The sequence below is a fragment of the Panthera pardus genome, unplaced genomic scaffold (genome assembly GCF_024362965.1).
Source record: "Panthera pardus isolate Hobbes unplaced genomic scaffold, ASM2436296v1 HiC_scaffold_3, whole genome shotgun sequence".
Taxonomy (NCBI): domain Eukaryota; kingdom Metazoa; phylum Chordata; class Mammalia; order Carnivora; family Felidae; genus Panthera; species Panthera pardus.
This window is the reverse complement of record NW_026526876.1, coordinates 57,025,786-57,044,725: the sequence shown is the minus strand read 5'-3', so window position 1 is coordinate 57,044,725 and position 18,940 is coordinate 57,025,786. Positions and strand designations below refer to the sequence as shown.

The window sequence follows — 18,940 nt, the reverse complement described above, 5'->3', positions numbered from 1 at the left end:
CAGCACAGAGCCTGACGTGGGGCTCAAACCCACAATCCACGAGATCATGACCTGAGCTGAAGTTGGACACTTAACGGACTGAACCAGCCAGGCGTCCCTACTAAATGATGTTTTAGATTTATTTGCAGCTTTTTTATCCATAGAACATATCCTACTAAGTATATGTATGTGAAAAATGAAACCATACAAAAACTAGAAGAAACCAGGGGTTAAATCCCTTTATTACCAGAGAAAAACCTTTTTCACCACGACTCAAAATTGTGAAATTATTTTTTTAATGTTTATTTATTATTGAGAGAAAGAGAGAGAGCATAAGTGGGGGAAGAGCAGAGAGAGAGGGAGACACAGAAGCCGAAGCAGGCTCCAGGCTTCAAGCTGTCAGCACAGAGCCTGATGCGGAGCTCGAACCTACGGGCTGTGAGATCATGACCTGAGCTGAAGTCAGACATTTAACTGACTGAGCCACCCAGGCACCCCAAAATTGTGAAATTATTGATAAATTTGATTACATAAAAATTAAAAGCTTTTTGCCTGGAAACTTTAGTCACAACTACTCAATTTTGCTGTTGTAGTACAAAAGTAGCTATACACAATAGGTAAATGAGTAAGCATGGCTATGTTACAAGAAAACTTTATTTATGAATACCAAATGTGAATTTCGTAGATTTTCTACCATTCTACAACACATTATTCTTATTTTGATTTTTAAAAACTATTTTAAAATATAACAGCCCATCTTAGCTTTTGAGTGATACAATACCAGGCAGCAGACCAGATTTGGGCACTAGACTTGGTTTGCTGACCCCTGGTCTAGAAAACATCTAGCTCTCTTCCAGATCTGAAAAAACAAACTAAGAACAACAACAAACAAATAAGACACTTCTGATTCTCTTCCTAAATCTTCATATTTTCCTTTGAATGTCTTCTGGCATGCCTATACTTAAATATACATAATATACTTAATATACATATATATGTAAAATAATATAATAATATATTTAATATATTTTAATTAATTTTAATGTAATTTAAATATAATTTAATATAATATAATTATAATATATAATATATAATAATTATATAATATATAACAACATATATTACATATATAATATAATAATAAATAATATAAAAACATAAAAATAAATATATATTTATTTATATTTTAATAATTTATTTATTTTCACATTTACATCCAAGTTAGTTAGCATATAGTGCAACAATGATTTCAGGAGTAGATTTCTAAATGCCCCTTACCCATTTAGCCTATCGCCCTCCCACAACCCCTCCAGTTACCCTCTGTTTGTTCTCTGTATAAGAGTCTCTTATGTGTTGTCCCCCTCCCTGTTTTTATATTATTTTTGCTTCCCTTCCCTTATGTTCATCTGTTTTGTATCTTAAATTCCTCATATGAGTGAAGTCATATGATATTTGTCTTTCTCTGATTGACTCATTTCGCTCAGCATAATACGTTCTAGTTCCATCCATGTTGTTGCAAATGGCAAAATTTTATTCTTTTTGATCACTGATACCACATCTTCTTTATGCCTTCATTCGACCATGGACATTTGGGCTCTTTCCATACTTTGGCTACTGTCGATAGCACTGCTGTAAACACTGGGGGGCATGTGCCCCTTCAAAAAAGCACACCTATATCCCTTTGATAGATACCCAGTAGTGCAATTCCTGGGTCGTAGGATAGTTCTATTTTTAATTTTTTGAGAAACCTCCATACTGGTTTCCAGAATGTCTGCACCAGTTTGCACTCCCGCCAACAGTGCAAAAATGTTCCCCTTTCTCCTCATCCTTGCCAACATTTGTTGTTTCCTGAGTTGTTAATTCTAGCCATTCTGACAGGTGTGAGGTGGTATCTCATTGTGGTTTTAATTTATATTTCCCTAATGATGAGTGATGTTGAGCATTTTTTCATGTGTCGGTTGGCCATCTGGATATTTTCTTTGGCCATCTGGATATCTATCTTCAATAAACTTTGAAGTGTCTATTCATGTCTTTTGCCCATTTCTTCACTGGATTATTTGTTTTTTGGGTGTTGAGTTTGATAAATTCTTTACAGATTTTGGATACTAACGTTTATGTGATATGTCATTTGCAAATATCTTCTCCCATTATGTCGGTTGCCTTTTAGGTTTGTTGATTGTTTCCTTCGCTGTACAGAAGCTTTTTTTTTTGTATATGAAATTTATTGTCAAATTGGTTTCCATGCAACACCCAGTGCTCATCCTAACAGGTGCCTCCTCAATATCCATCACCCACTCTCCCCTCCCTCCCACCCCCCATCAACCCTCAGTTTATTCTCAGTTTTTAAGAGTCTCTTATGGTTTGGCTCCCTCCCTCTCTAACTTTTTTTTTCCTTCCCCTCCCCCATGGTTTTCTGTTAAGTTTCTCAGGATCCACATAAGAGTGAAACCATATGGTATCTGTCTTTCTCTGTATGACTTATTTCACTTAGCATAACACTCTCCAGTTCCATCCACATTGCTACAAAAAGCCATATTTCATTCTTTCTCATTGCCAAGTAGTATTCCATTGTGTATATAAACCACAATTTCTTTAACCATTCATCAGTTGATGGACATTTAGGCTCTTTCCATAATTTGGCTATTGTTGAGAGTGCTGCTATAAACATTGGGGTACAAGTGCCCCTATGCATCAACACTCCTGTATCCCTTGGGTAAATTCCTAGCAGTGCTATTGCTGGGTCGTAGGGTAGATCTATTTTTAATTTTTTGAGCAACCTCCACACTGTTTTCCAGAGAGGCTGCACCAGTTTGCATTCCCACAAACAGTGCAAGAGGGTTCCTGTTCCTCCGCATCCTCTCCAGCATCTATGGTCTCCGGATTTGTTCATTTTAGCCACTCTGACTGGCATGAGGTGGTATCTGAGTGTGGTTTTGATTTGTACTTCCCTGATGAGGAGTGACATTGAGCATCTTTTCATGTGCCTGTTGGCCATCTGGATGTCTTCTTTAGAGAAGTGTCTATTCTTGTTTTCTGCCTATTTCTTCACTGGATTATTTGGTTTTTGGGTGTGGAGTTTGGTGAGTTCTTTATAGATTTTGGATACTAGCCTTTTGTCTGATATGTCATTTGCAAATATCTTTTCCCATTCTGTTGGTTGCCTTTTAGTTTTGTTGATTGTTTCCTTTGCAGTGCAGAAGCTCTTTATCTTCATGAGGTCCCAATAGTTCATTTTTGCTTTTAATTCCCTTTTCTTTGGAGATGTGTCAAGTAAGAAATTGCTGCAGCTGAGGTCAGAGAGGTTTTTCCTGCTTTCTCCTCTAGGGTTTTGATGGTTTTCTGTCTCACATTCAGGTCCTTTATCTATTTTGAGTTTATTTTTGTGAGTGGTATAAGAAAGTGGTCTAGTTTCATTCTTCTGCATGTTGCTGTCCAGGTCTCCCAGCACCATTTGTTAAAGAGACTGTCTTTTTTCCATTGGATATTCTTTCCTGCTTTGTCAAAGATTAGTTGGCCATACTTTTGTGGGTCCAATTCTGGAGTCTCCATTCTATAACATTGGTCTGTGTGTCTGTTTTTGTGCCGATACCATGCTGTCTTAATGATTACAGCTTTATAATACAGCTTGAAGTCTGGGATTGTGGTGTATCCAGCTTTGGTTTTCTTTTCAAGATTGCTTTGGCTATTCTGGGTCTTTTCTGGTTCCATACAAATTTTAGGATTGTTTGTTCTAGCTCTGTGAAGAATGCTAGTGTTATTTTGATAGGGATTGCTTAAAATTTATAAAAGAATCTAAAATTGCTTGTGATTTGTTTTAGTATTCTTCCTACAGGGTAAGGAACTAATCAGAAGCTTTAGAATAACAATTCTTTTGAAATTGGGTACATATATTCCTCTAGAATAAAGTAAGAGATATGTACAGAACTCTTCTTTTGTTTTATTTTATAGGTGGACATGGCATTTTAAATTTCAGTTCAAACAGTCTTTCTCAGAGTGTGGTTGCCTAAGAATGACATCAGGATTACCTGGATGCATGGTAAAAAAGTGCAGATTCCTAGCTTCTTCCTCAGATCTTCTGAATCAGAACCTTTAAGGATGCATTGAAAACAAGTTCCACAGAAGGTCATTCTGCACACTGACAAAAGTTTCAAAACCAATTATGTAGAGAAACCAAGTTAAGGGAATTTTAGTACTAGTGAAAACTTCCAACAGCAGCAGGGGGCAGTGTCATTAAATTTAATAAATAGCTTAAAGAACATTTCTGTTCACCATCTGTTCTTGCAAAGCAATAAATTAGATTTGTATTTAGATCAATTACCATGAAAAATACTTAAAATCTGAGAGCTGGTGTCAAGGCTGTAAGTCAATACATTGACAAATCCTTCCTCCTGTTAGGGATATGTAAATCTCAATCAGTACATAAAACTAGTCATTTATCAATATCTATAAAAGAATAGTAATGGGCGCACTTGGACACTGGCCTAGGTCTCATTGCCAACAAATGACACAACACAACAGAGTTTATTTCGGTAATGCTTCTTGAATTGAGAGTTTGAATATTTAGGGTCATTTGAAGGTTGATAAGAGCCCTAGTTTCTATTGGAGCAATACTGTAGGAATTTCATGAAAGAGTTAAAGTAATCATAGATGCTTTGTTTGCCTAGATTGTCAGGAGTAGGGCTTTATCTCTTTCTGCAAAAATTCAAGATCTATATGCCAACATATGACAGTGTCAGGCATCTGCAGAATATTCAGAAATCCTTGACATACTTTTACAACAGCACAGTATCTATTCATTAAAGCTTGGAAACACAGGAATCTTAGCTAAAACAGTCTTGCTTTTAAATTCTCTAAACTATATCATTGTTTGGGTCATCTTACAGAGTTTTGGAGAAGTCCATTTATTTTAGGAATGAGAGTTTTTCTTACTTATATTCAAGAAAAAAGACAAATAAAATTTTTGTTTGGTTTGTCAAGACTTTATCTTCTGGTGATGATGTTAAAGCATTCATTTGCCTCAACTAGATCCAAAATTTTTTCATCTCACTACTTCCCTGGGTAAAAAGGGATTCGTCTCTGTTCGGTGCCCAAGAACAATAGATAGAGAAGATGCTCCTTACTGACTTGGAACAATTTTTATAGTGGTAGCCACTTAACTAAAAAATAAAATATCACTGTTGTTTGTAAGTTTTACATATGCAATATACCCTTATTGCTTTTCATCAGGGTTTCTGAACAACAGATAAAGAATTGAAGTGGACTTTAATTCTTGTGTGTAATTTTGCAAAATTGATATGTTAGGTTTCTGTCCTTTTGCTTTCCTTCAGATTTTCTTTTCTTTTAACATCTTTCTTTCAGTATCTTTTCCCTCTGACTCTTGATTCCTCCTGTGCTTGTGAATGCATATTTTATAAGTCACGACTGCCTTATTGTGAACTGATAATGAAAAGCATTTGCTTTTAAAATAGGATTATGAACTTCCAATAGCCTGATTATAGTGATGGTTACACATTTATGTATGTGTTTAAATTTATAAAACTATGTACCAAAAAAGGTCAATTTTACTATATCATATTTCTAAAAATAAAAAAATTTAAACAGTAAAGAATATTACAGAGATGTATATTAACTAACTGGAATTAAAAAAAAAACTTTAAAAATTACAAAGAGACTATTAATGCTAGAATTTTACTATTCCAGAGAAGCAGGGCCTATTATACTGTAAATGTCCTCACTTTTCTCTACCAGTCCTGATATATAGTCCTGAGCGTAGATGAGAATTCAAATGAACTAGGAAGTAGATATAAGAGACGCAAGGCAAAAAGTTGGATCTTTTCCTGTGTGGCAATTATAGTGATGCCTACCAGGTTCTGGCTTGGTAACGATCTTAGATTCCTACATCCTTTGCTTATTGCATAATCAGTGTGGGGTCTGTGCAGCACCTTGAGATACCTTTTGTGCATTTTCCCTTTGACAACTCTTTATTAGCCTTATGAAGTAACAATGGAACATTTAACGCACAAAGAGAAGAATCACGACAAACTATTTCATAGAATTACTTTCTCCACCACAGCTACAAAAAGGAGAAAAATAAGTCAGGATAAATGCTCAAGCATTAAGGATACATATAAGCCAAGTAAAAACTAAAAGGAAAAGAGACAGCACTCTTTATTTTACTTAATATTTTAAAAAATGTTTTACTCAGTAATTCCCTGAGAATTAACTCGTTGTATAGTGTTCAAAGAACTTATGCAGACCATATGACAGCACCCATTGTGTATGTTTCTATTGGAATTTGGTATCTGCAAAGGTTTGATGATTTACTTCAAAGTACTTACTTTTTGTGTTTCAAAAAAAAACCCCAAATGTCTAACTCATGCTTGCCAGTCACTAGGACTTGGCAAGACTAAAGGAATGATATGGATCTTCTTTGGTTGCCAGGAGACAGTGACTTCCTAGACAGATGTCTGTCTGCTCATACACCACACCAGCTGTCACCTCTTTACCCAGCCAAACTCTTATGGTTATATTAAGCTAGGAAATCCCATGGGCGCTTCTCCCACAAGTGATATTATTAATATCAATCATTTTGTCAATTCATACTGAATATCATAGTTTATCAATCCAGTAAAACAGATTATGCCAAAAGTGAGTGGATAGATAGGGAAAATGTGTTTTTATAGCATTTGAATGACTATTATAGCCAATGGTGTGTGGTAGGACTTTATCAAGTAGGTTCTACTTTTGTTCAACCCGAAGCATAATAATAATGTTTATATATTACTAGTTTCCTATCCATCTCTAGGTCACACTTTGTTGCATATGTATATATCCCCTTATTAAGTACTTAGAAATTCAAGTTCTTACAGACTGAGAAATCATGGTCTCCTTGAATGTTATCCTAATATCCTTCAAACACACACCCTGAAACTTGATGGTGAATGAGTCTGTGGTCCTACTTCAGTGGCATAGACATTCCTAATGTTAAAAAGACTGAAGTTCCTAAGTCAAGTTCACTCCAGCTGGGGCTGGATATCTGTCACAATGCATGACAAGGTGTGGTGGTCCTGGAATAAGACTATCCAGGATATCCAGAAATTCCTAGGATTTGCCAGATAAAGCTATTGATTCATTTAAAAAAATTTTGTAATGTTTATTTTTTTTTTTGAAAGAGAGACAGAGTGCAAGTGGGGGAAGGTCAGAGAGAGAGGAAGACACAGAATCCGAAGCAGGCTCTGGCTTCAAGTTCCGAGCTGTCAGCACAGAGCCCGATGTGGGGCTCAAACCCACCAATGGTGAGATCATGACCTGAGCCAAAGTCGGATGCTTAACCCATTGAGCCACCCAGGTGCCCCAACTATTGATTCATTTTAAACTATCCAGTAACTGATATCCTCAGAAGAAAATAGGATTTTTTTTTTCTATTTATAGAAGAGAACAGATGGAAGACCTTATGTGCTACCACACTGGTTTATATATCCTCTACCCAACCTCAGTCCTACACCATCAAAATAGATGCTTTCCAGGACTCCCATGGGAAATATCCAGTGGGAAATGTCCTCTGCCTTGCTCATATGCTTCCAAGAAGGTGGTTTAGTTGGAGTTCAACCACCTGATTTGGAAATAGAAATCTTGACCACTCTTCAATTACTGTTGCTAAAAAAAGGTGGGGGGGGAGGGAAATAGAAATCTTCACCATCAAGTCCAGCTTAAAACTTGCAGACACTAGATATGAGGTACCCAGCATGTAGTGAGATTGAACTCAGATCATAAAGCCCTGACTTCACTCATCTGGGCTAGATAGGCTACATTCTTTATGCACATCAATTTTATTATCTCTTACATATCAACTAAAGAAAACCACTAGCCAGATGTCCTTTCCTCTAATCCAGAGTGCCAGCTTTCTCCATCTAGAATATCCTTACCCTCCTTTCTCTTGCTGGACAATTTTTCCTTGTGCTTCAGGAATCAGCCCAAGTATGACTTCCTCTGGATACCTTCTGTCTCACCTTCTCTGGGTCAGGTACCCTTTCTTTATATTCCTGAAGCACCTGTAAGCTCATGTCAGCATTTAGCACATTTTTTAATGTAATTGTTGATTTACCTCCCTATAATCTCTTTGAAGACAAGGACTATTTTCTATCATATCCGTATTTTTAATACTGAGCACAGTACTTGACATGAGTTGGGGCTCAATAAATATGTGTTAGATAAATTAATAATTTATTAAGGAGTCTCAGTTAATCAGTATTAAGATAATGAATTATTAATTATTAATCTTATAAATTAAGATTTATTGAGGAGTCTCACTTAGTTAATCAGTATTTATTGCATAACTATCAAGTACTCAATGTTGAGCCATACCTTATAGGGAAAAAATTCAAAATTTGGTTCTTGTTGTGAGGAATTTATACCCTCAAGTTGAAGAAATGTAACTAAAACATAGCTAACTTTATTAAAGCAGTTGTCCATATACATTTTCCCCACTCCCAACACATTTCTCAACCTGTTATATCTGGCTTTCATTCCAGGCTGTCTTTCATAAATGTCACTTACTGAGATCACAATGTTCTCCATTTTTCCAAGCCCAGTGGAAAGTTTGCAATCCTCATCTTACTTGGCCTCTTAGCAATATTCAATAATGTTGACCATTTCCTCCTTGAGATACTCTTTTCTTACCCTTCTATGATATTATTCTTTACTTTTTTTCCTTCTACCTCATTTTAGTTCTTCTCAGTATCCTGTGCTGGCTCATTCTCTGCCATCTGATCTTCAAATATTAAGGTTCCTTAAGTTGTGGTTGTCCTGTCACCCAAAATCATTGCTGAGTGCGCTCATTCCAACACATGACTTCAGTTACCATCTGTACCTTCATGACTCTTAGATTTAGATCTCTAGCCCAAACATCTTTTTTGAGCTTCAGACCAGTATATGTATCTACTCAATATCTGTACTTGGATGTTTCATAAGCACTTCATCTTCCACAAGTCATTTTCTTATTTCGTTTTGCATCAAGATTTTCAAGCCCAAACCCAAGAGATGCAACTTGACACCTTCTACTTTCTGACTGTGTGCTTTTCATCAATCATTAAGTCCTATTGGTTTTACCTTCTTCTCTCAAATCTGTTCGTTTCTGACCTTCCCTGCTGCTGCCACCCTAGTCTAAACTACCATCAGCTCTCACCTGCACTATTACAGCAGGCTCCTGATTGGTATATTTATATCCACTCTTACCCTCTTGCAACCCATTCTTTACTTGTAACAGAAGTCATTTTTTTAAAAAAGGTTAATCTTATTCCGTTTTCCCCCAGTATGGAACCTTTCAATGGTCTGCACTTACTCTTAAGATAAAGACCAAAATCCCTAAGTAGGCCTATAAGACTTTCCTTGTATGACCCACTTGGTCCCTCTCTTTGTTTGGCTAGATCCTCCACAAACTTTAGGTCTCAGCTCAGACATCATTTCATCCCTCTTTTTAATAAAGAAACAAAACCTAGTCTGTATTTCCAGGCCATTGAACACGAGACTCCAAATATAATCCAAATGGGTTAACTGGATCCTGGTAACGTCATCACCATCCAACCAAGCTAGCATAGGACTTACTTTCTAGCCTTCACTGCTGCCTCTCTTCTTCTCACACTCTATACTTACTCCAGGCATACAGGATTACTTTCAGGTCTTCAAACATATTATGCTTCTTTTCACCTCAGGGTCTTGTCGTTTGCCATTCCCTCTGTATCATTCTTCTCCTTCCTCTTTATCTTATCCTACCAATCCTTTAGAGTTTAGCTCACATACCACTTCATTGTGAAATTCTTCCCTTATATGATCTCTTATTGCACCCTGTGTTTCTCTTTTACTGCATTTATGACAATTGTAATGGTTGTTTCCCCTGCTATAATGTAAGCAGGAACTGTCTGTAGTATTCATCTTCACATCCCCAGTCTCTAACACTGTGTTGTATAAGTAATGCTCAATAAGTATTTGTTAAATGAATTAACTAACTTATTCTAATCCTGCTTTTGTTTTCATGATGAAAGTTTTCTTGTGTGAGTTTTGGGTTTGTTTGGGGTTTTTTTGTTTTGTTTTGGTTTTTTGTGGGCTTTTTTTTGCCTTTTTGTTCCTGTTTTTAGGCACATATGATTATTACAAGATATGTCTTAATTTGGGGTAATTATTTAATTTTGTAATCTCAGAATTAATTTTCAGTATTTAATAAGGAAGCTATGATAACTGTTTTTAATCATTTTATAAAGTTCTAGATAAGCCTAATTATTCATCTATTCAAATATTTGATTATCCAGTAACTTAGACTTTGCTTCAGTCATTATACCTTTCATAATAAGATATGGGTGAATAAACAAAAATAAGAGTTAAGTAAGTATAATAATTAAGTAGACACATGTCATATGTGGATTTTTATATGAATACTCATCACAGAAATAATATGGACATGCTCCAGGGATGCCAAGAAGTCCAGTTTAGCTTTGTGAAACTAAGACCACCATAGCTTAAAAAGAAACAAGCAAAAACTTAATTTATTAACTTTCCAGGCAAAGGAAGATACAGCAGTGAGGAATTCACTAACTACTTCACAGAAGGGGAAAATATAAGAGTTTCAAAAAGTTTATAATGGTTATAGTTATAACAACTGAAAACTATCACACTGTATGGGACAGAGGGAATCCATAGGTTTGTACATGATTGATTAAAACAAGTCCCATTGTTCAGCAGTCCAGAGTCTTCAGTTAGGCCCAGCAATGGTCTAGTACACTGCGGCCACTCGAAGTTTATAGCCAGTTCTCAATATAAGCTGATTAGAATTGGTTTTGATGAAATAAAACATTCAATTTTAATATAGGCAAATGATGCTGTAAGAGGAAGATGTTCCTTGCACTACTTGAGTGAATGGATAGAATTTGAGTGGTCACAAAAATTTTGAAGGCCTTATATGAGCATAAAGCAATGACTTAGGTTTCGATTGATTCTTTTGGATTATTAGAGGTATCCAATTTACCAGTCCTAATTGTAAATTCTTTTGCGTTTCCAAATCTATCAGATCAGATTGGAAGACCTTAGTCTTTCTTTTTTAAAGCAAGAATACCGGGCTCAAGCAAATTGTATTCGAAACCAGCAGATATTTTGATTACTTTGAGACATTTTGGTGTTTCAATCCAAACCAGTTTGGGGTTTTAGAGTCCTAATAGGGATGACAAATATGGGAACAATCAAAATCACAATTCTTCTCCCATTCCCAACATGGATAATGTAACTCTCTCTGAATATAAGGATAACTATGATGCTCAGGGACTGTCAAAGTATTTGACTCTGGATGTTTAAAGGAAATTGGCAATATATATTCCTAGACAGAAATCAAAAGTTTGGTCCAAGACATTAGAACTACCTAAGATGCTTATTATAAATGCAGCTTCTATACTTCCACTGTAGACCGGAAATCAGAATCTTTCCAGATGATTTCTGTATCCAGAGAAGAGAGAGTCCCACCACTGTAAGTCTTTAGTGCATTCAGCTTTGCTTTTAGGTATATGTGGCAGCCTCTAGGGCTATTTTAGTATTTCTTAAATATGATATTTTCTTGGGCAAAATAAGACCCACCTCTATAAAAACTCAAATAATACTAGAAGACAGCCTGTGATCAGTGCCAAATTCAGTAAGTGTGGGGTGGGGAGAGGGGGTCACCTCAGGCCTAAATCAAGAAGATTTCATGGAGTAAAGACAGGAACAAATTTTAAATGAGGCTCTGAATTCTTGTTTTCTGCCATTTGAACAATCTGAATCAAACCCAACAGTCTTAACTCAACCTGTCTTTTATTTTGACCTCCTTCAGAGTATCCAAGATGAAGGAGAGTATTAAACAGAAACGAGAAGAAAGAGAATGCATAAATGAAGTCAAAATCAAGGTGGCCAATATACGGAAGCAGGCTCTGCAGGAGCAGTTCAGTGAATGGATTCTAGACCCCAAAGGAATGATTCCTCTGGTAGTGGTAAGAAAGGAGGATATCTGTGAAGGGGAGGCAGAGTGGGTGATAAGAGGATGATTGTTGGAATATTGAGTGGAGTGCCAGAAACCTACCTCTAAATTTTCAGTGTTACTGAGGTAAGCTGATTCTTGACCTGTTTGGTCCATGAGAGCTAATTTCTTCAATTTTCTCTTGAGCATTTAAAAAAAATTCTAGCTAGCTATTTCTAAATTCTAGCTATTTCTAAAATATTGACTCTGGCTGAGGTTCCCAAACTCTTCATTAAGGGCAGACATTTTCCAAAGAAGACATCCAGATGGCTAACAGACGCATGAAAAAATGCTCAACATCACTCATCATCAGGGAAATACAAATCAAAACCACAATGAGATACCACCTCACACCTGTCAGAATGGCTAAAATTAACAACTCAGGAAACAAAAAATGCTGGCTAGGATGAGGAGAAAGGAAACATTTTTGCACTGTTGGTGGGAATGCAAATTGTGTAGCCACTCTGGAAAACAGCATGGAGATTCCTCAAAAAATTAAAAATAGAACTAGCCTATGACCCAGCAATTGCACTACTCGGTATTTATCCAAAGGATACAGGTGTGTTGTTTCAAAGGGGCACATGCACCCCAATGTTTATAGCAGCACTATCAACAATAGCCAAAGTATATAAAAAGCCCAATGTCCATCGAAATATTATTCATCAATCAATGAAATTTTGCCATTTGCAACAATGTGGATGGAACTAGAGTGTATTATGCTAAGCGAAATTAGTCAGAGAAAGACAAATATCATATGACTTCACTCAAATGTGGAATTTAAGATACAAAACAGATGAACATAAGGGAAGGGAAGCAAAAATAATTTAAAAACAGGGAGGGAGCAAAACATAAGAGACTCTTAAATATATAGAACAAACTGAGGATTGCTGGAGGAGTTGTGGCAGGGGGGATGGTCTAAATGGGCAAGGGGCATTAAGGAAGACATTTGTTGGGATGAGCACTGGGTATTATATGTAGGGGATGAATCACTGGATTCATATTCTTGCACCATATGCTAACTAACTTGGATGTAAATTTAAAAAAGAAAGATATAAGCAGAGAGGGAGACTCTCTATATAAAAACAGGGAGGGGGACAAACTATAAGAGACTCTTAAATACAAAGAACAAACTGAGGGGTTCTAGAGGGGTGTTGTGTAGAGGGATGGGCTAAGTGGGTAATGGGCATTAAGGAGGGCACTTGTTGGGTTCAGCACTGGGTGTTAAATGTAAGTGATGAATCACTAAATTCTACTCCTGAAACCATTACTACACTATATGTTAACTAGCTTGGATTTAAATCTAAAAAAAAAAAGGACAGACATAGTTTTTATTTTTCTCTTTGTTTATTGTATGTGTGTGACTAATTACTTCTGTAGACTAAGAGCCTGTGTCTTTTACCTTTAGAAAACAACTGTACTCTAACAGTTAAACATATTCTTTTAGGTGTACATAAGTGTGAGAACATTTCTTGGCTAGATACATGGCCAAGCATATTTTTAATTCAAAATGGATTATTAAAAATAGACCAAGGAAGGTAGGCCACAGACTGGAAGAAAATATTTCAAAAGAGACATCTGATAACAGACTATTATCCAAAATATACAAAGAACTCTTCTACAATAAGAAAACAAACAACTGACTTAAAAATGGGCAAAAGACCTAAACAGACATTTCACCAAAGACATGTAGGTGGCAAATAAGCATATGAAAATATGCTCCACACATGACATCAAGGAAATGCAAAATAAAACAATGAGATACCACTACACACCTATCAGGATAGTTAAAATCTGGAACCTTGACAACATAAAATGCTGCCAAAAGTGTGTAGCAGTTGGTGGGAATTGTTGGTGATAATGCAAAATGGTACAGCCACTTTGGCAGTTTCTTGTAAAACCAGACACAGTCTTATCATATGATCCAGCCATAATGCTTATTGTATTTACCCAAAAGGAGCGGAAAACTTATGTTCCCAGAAAAATCTGCATGTGGATGTTTACAGCAGCTTTATTCATAATTGCCAAAACTTAGAAACAGCCGAGATTTCCCTCCATGGTTAAATGGATAAATAAACTGTGGTACACCTAAACAATGTAATATTACTCAGCACTAAAAAGAAATGAGCTGTCAAGCCATGAAAAGACATGAAAGAGCTTTAAATGTGTATTACTAAGTGAAAGGGGCCAATCTGGAAGAATATCTACTGTATGACTCCAATTTTATGATGCTCAGGGAAAGGTAAAACTATGGAGAGAGTAAAAAGATCAGTGGTTTCCAGGAGTGAAGACAGATGGAGGGATGGATAAGCAGAGCACAGAAGATTTTTAGTGTGATGAAACAATTCTGTATAATACCGAAATGATGGATACACATCATGACACATTTGCCAAAACTCATAAAATGTACATCAAACAGTGATTCTTAATGTAAACTATGGACTTTGGGTGGTGATGTTTCATGTAGGTTCATCAGTTGTAACAAATGTGCCACTGTGGTGCGGAATGTTGATTGCAGGGGAAGCTGTGTATGTGGTGGCAGGAGGCAGGGAGTATAAGGAAAACTCTGCACTTTCTGCTCAATTTTTCTGTGAATGTAAAGTTGACCTAAAAAAATCAAGTCTCCTTTTTTTTTTTTTTTTAAAGTAAGCTCTACTCCCAATGTGGGACTTGAACTCAGGACTTGGAGATTAAGAATTGCATGTTATACTGACTGAGCCAGCCAGGGGCCCCTCAAGTCTATTTTAAAATTTTTTTTTCAACGTTTTTTATTTATTTTTGGGACAGAGAGAGACAGACAGAGCATGAACGGGGGAGGGGCAGAGAGAGGGAGACACAGAATCGGAAACAGGCTCTCAAGTCTATTTTTAAAAAATGGACCAACGCCACCTGGGTGGCCCAGTCGGTTAAGCGTCCAGCTTTGGCTCAGGTCATGATCTCACGGTTTTGTGAATTCGAACCCCACGTGGGGCTCTGTGCTCTCAGTTCAGACCCTGGAGCCTGCTTTGGATTCCTTATCTCCCTCTCTCTATGCCCTTCCCCCCATCATGCTGCCTCTCTCTCTCTCTCTCTCTCTTTCAAAAATAAACATTAAAATTTTTTTAATGGACCAAGAAGAACTCTGAAATTTTGTTTTTTAGTAATTGAGGAATGAATTATAGAGGATTCTTTGGATTGCTAAACTGGTTGCCAAAGGTGCCTAGTGTCTGAGGGTTGCTAGAAATGTCCTTGGAGGGGACAAAATAGCATCACTCTGGGCATCCTAGTTCTCAACAAAATGTTCTCAATGGGAGTCATTGAGGATATATATGAAAAAGCATTTGATAAACCTTGAAGTAGTATATAAACTAAATGTTAATTATTACTGTTTCTGTCCCTGAGTTAGAAAGGTTACCCAAGACTTAAATTGAAAGTTCCTACGTGGATTTTAGTCTAAAATACTAGATGTATGATAACTGAAGTAATATATGGTCTACTTTCTTTAATTTGCAGATTCAGAATGTCCTTCATGAATTTTTTCAAAATCCAGATTTCCAGCTTGGTAAGCCTGCCTATTCCTGTGGTATTTCTACTTGTCCCTCTTTTGCAGGGGAGCAGTGAGGGGAGGGATGCTGGATTACGATGAAAAGTCAATATTGAGAAATATGTTATTCAAAGCTCTTATAAATGTACTTAAGTTCTTTTGCTCTTTCCAGATGGAGAATGTAGAAAAACAGAAAAGCAATCAGCAATTTTCAATTCTTTTGAAATGCTGTTTTATTATAAATATTCTGTATTATCTCTTTATCATCCTATCAAGTTCCTAGAAAATATTACTTACATACACAGTATTTTAAAAGAGAGTTATAATGTCTGAACTATAATATAAAATAGAAATACAAGGAAAGACATAAGAAAATTATATGCATTGCATTAAAAGAATTATTCACCATGAACAAGTGGGATTTATTCCTGGGCTGTAGGGCTGGTTCAATATTCACAAATCAATCAACATGATACACCACATTAGTAAAAGAAAGGATAAGAACCATATGATACTTTCAATAGATGCAGAAAAAGCATTTGACAAAGCACAGCATCCTTTCTGGATAAAAACCCTCAAGAATGTAGGGATAGAAGGAACATACCTCAACATCATAAAAGCCAAATATTCAAGGCCCACAGCTAATACCATCCTCAATGGGGAAAAACTGAGAGCTTTCCCCCTAAGATCAGGAACACAACAGGCATGTCTACTCTCACCACTGTTGTTCAACATAGTACTAGAGGTCCTAGCCTCAATAATCAGACAACAAAAAGAAACAAAAGGCATCCAAATAGGCAAGGAAGAAGTCAAACTTTCACTATTTGCAGATGACATGATATTCTACGTGGAAAACCTGAAAGATTACACTGGTAATCTAGAACTGATACATGAATTCAGCAAAGTTGCAGGATATGAAATCAATGTACAGAAATTGGTTGTGTTTCTATACACCAATAATGAAGCAGCGGAAAGAGAAATCAAGGAATTGATCCCAGTTACAATTGCACCAAAAAACGTAAGATTCCTAGGAATAAACCTAACAAAATAGGTAAAAGATCTGTGTGCTGAAGACTATAGAAAGCTTGGAAAGAAAGTGAAGAAGACAGAAAGAAATGGAAAAACAATCCATGCACATGGATTGGAAGAATAAATATTGTTACAATGTTGATACTACCCAAAGCAATCTACATGTTCAATGAAATCCCCATGAAAATAACACTAGCATTCTTCACAGAGCTAGAACAAACAATCCTAAAATATGTATGGAACCAGAAAAGACCCAGAATAGCCAAAGAAATCCTGAAAAAGAAAACCAAGGCAGGAAGCATCACAATTCCAGACTTTAAGCTGTATTACAAAGCAGTAATCATCAAGACAATATGGTACTGGCACAAAAACAGGTACTCAGATCAATGGAACAGAATAGAGAACACAGAAATGGACCCACAAACGTATGGCCAACTGATCTTTGACAAAGCAGGAAAGAATATCCAATGGAATAAAGACAGGCTCTTCAGCAAGTGGTGCGGGGAAAACTGGACAGCGACATGAAGAAGAATGAACCTGGACCACTTTCTTACACCATACACAAAAATAAACTCAAAATAGATGAAAGACCTCAATGTAAGACAGGAAGCCATCAAAATCCTCAAGGAGAAAGCTGGCAAAAACCTCTTTGATCTTGGCCGCAGCAACTTCTTACTCAACACGTCTCCAGAGGAGAGGGAAACAAAAGCAAAAATGAACTACTGGGACCTCATCAAAATAAGGAGCTTCTGCACAGTGAAGGAAACAATCAGCAAAACTAAAAGGCAATCGACAGAATGGGAGAAGATATTTGCAAACGACATATCAGATAAAGGGTTAGTATCCAGAATCTATAAAGAACTTATCAAACTCAACACCCAAAACACAAATAATCCAGTGAAGAAATGGGCAAAAGACATGAATAGACACTTCTCCAAAAAAGACATCCATATGGCCAACCGACACATGAAAACATGTTCCACATCACTCATCATCAGGGAAATCCAAATCAAAACCACAATGAGATACCCCCTTCACCTGTCAGAACGACTAACATTAACAACTCAGGCAACAACAGACGTTGGCGAGGATGCGGAGAAAGAGGATCTCTTTTGCATTGTTGGTGGCAATGCAAGCTGGTGCAGCCACTCTGGAAAACAGTATGGAGGTGCCTCAAAAAACTAAAAATAGAACTACCCTACGACCCAACAATTGCACTACTAGACATTTATCCATGGGATACAGGTGTGCTGTTTCGAAGGGACACATGTACCCCCATGTTTATAGCAGCACTATCAACAACAGCCACAGTATGGAAAGAACCCAAATGTCCATGGATGGATGAATGGATAAAGAAGTTGTGGTGTATTTATACGATGGAGTATTACTTGGCAATCAAAAAGAATCAAAAGAAATCTTGCCATTTGCAACTACATGGATGGAACTGGAGGGTATTATGCTAAGTGAAATTAGTCAGTCAGAGAAAGACAGAAATCATATGACTTCACTCATATGAGGACTTTAAGAGACAAAACAGATAAACCTAAGGGAAGGGACACAAAAATAATATAAAAATAGGGAGGGGGACAAAACAGAAGAGACTCATAAATATGGAGAACAAACTGAGGGTTACTGGAGGGGATTGTGGGAGGGGGGATGGGCTAAATAGGTAAGGGACACTAAAGAATCTACTCCTGAAATCATTGCTGCACCATATGCTGACTAATTTGGATGTAAATTTAGAAAAATAAGAAATAAAATAAAAAAATAGTTTCTAGACTCAAATTTATTCTAAGGAAGTATTTTACCTACTTGAATATTTGGCTGAATGGAAAAAGTCTTCATTGTGCAGGAATTGCAGGATTTCTGACCTGACTCTAATTCGTCATCATTGTGGCAACAAAAACGTAAACTGCGGATTTCCGCCATGGTCACAAGAGGCAGAAAGAGACAGTACTATAACTACAGAAAAACATAGATTTTGATGCTTTTGTTTTCAGAATTGTTTCCTCATATGAGATTAAGCAAAATATTCTGACTTGTAGGCACGCCTGGCTGGCTCAGTCAGAAGAGCATGTGACTCTTAATCTTGGGGTTTTGAGTTTGAGCCCTATGTTGGGTGTAGAGATTACTAAAAAATAAATAAATAAATAAATAAAAATAATTCTGACTTGTAGAATAAAGCACTAGAATTTGGGTCCTGAGATTTACATTATTTATATCAAGTTGCTTTTTTTCAATTGATTTTTGACTGCTATTATATTGATAACAATAGATTGTCTGAAATCTATTCTCATATTTCATTTAAAAAATAAAATATGCTTCCCATCTTCCTGATAACTGGTCCCCAAACATGATTGGGGCCTTGCTGACAACTCTTT

General features: G+C 36.5%; 1 protein-coding gene across 15 annotated transcripts in view; it reads left to right on the top strand.

The window, feature by feature from the left end:
• The window catches only part of EFCAB5 (EF-hand calcium binding domain 5), a 190,315-nt gene that overhangs the window by 70,688 nt on the left and 100,687 nt on the right, over positions 1–18,940 (top strand). For all 15 annotated transcript variants that reach the window (XM_019429688.2, XM_019429682.2, XM_053893211.1 and 12 more), the window contains 2 exons: positions 11,828–11,984; positions 15,500–15,548. In XM_019429688.2, the coding sequence (XP_019285233.2) occupies positions 11,828–11,984; positions 15,500–15,548 (206 nt within the window). The remainder of the gene's footprint in view (positions 1–11,827; positions 11,985–15,499; positions 15,549–18,940) is intronic.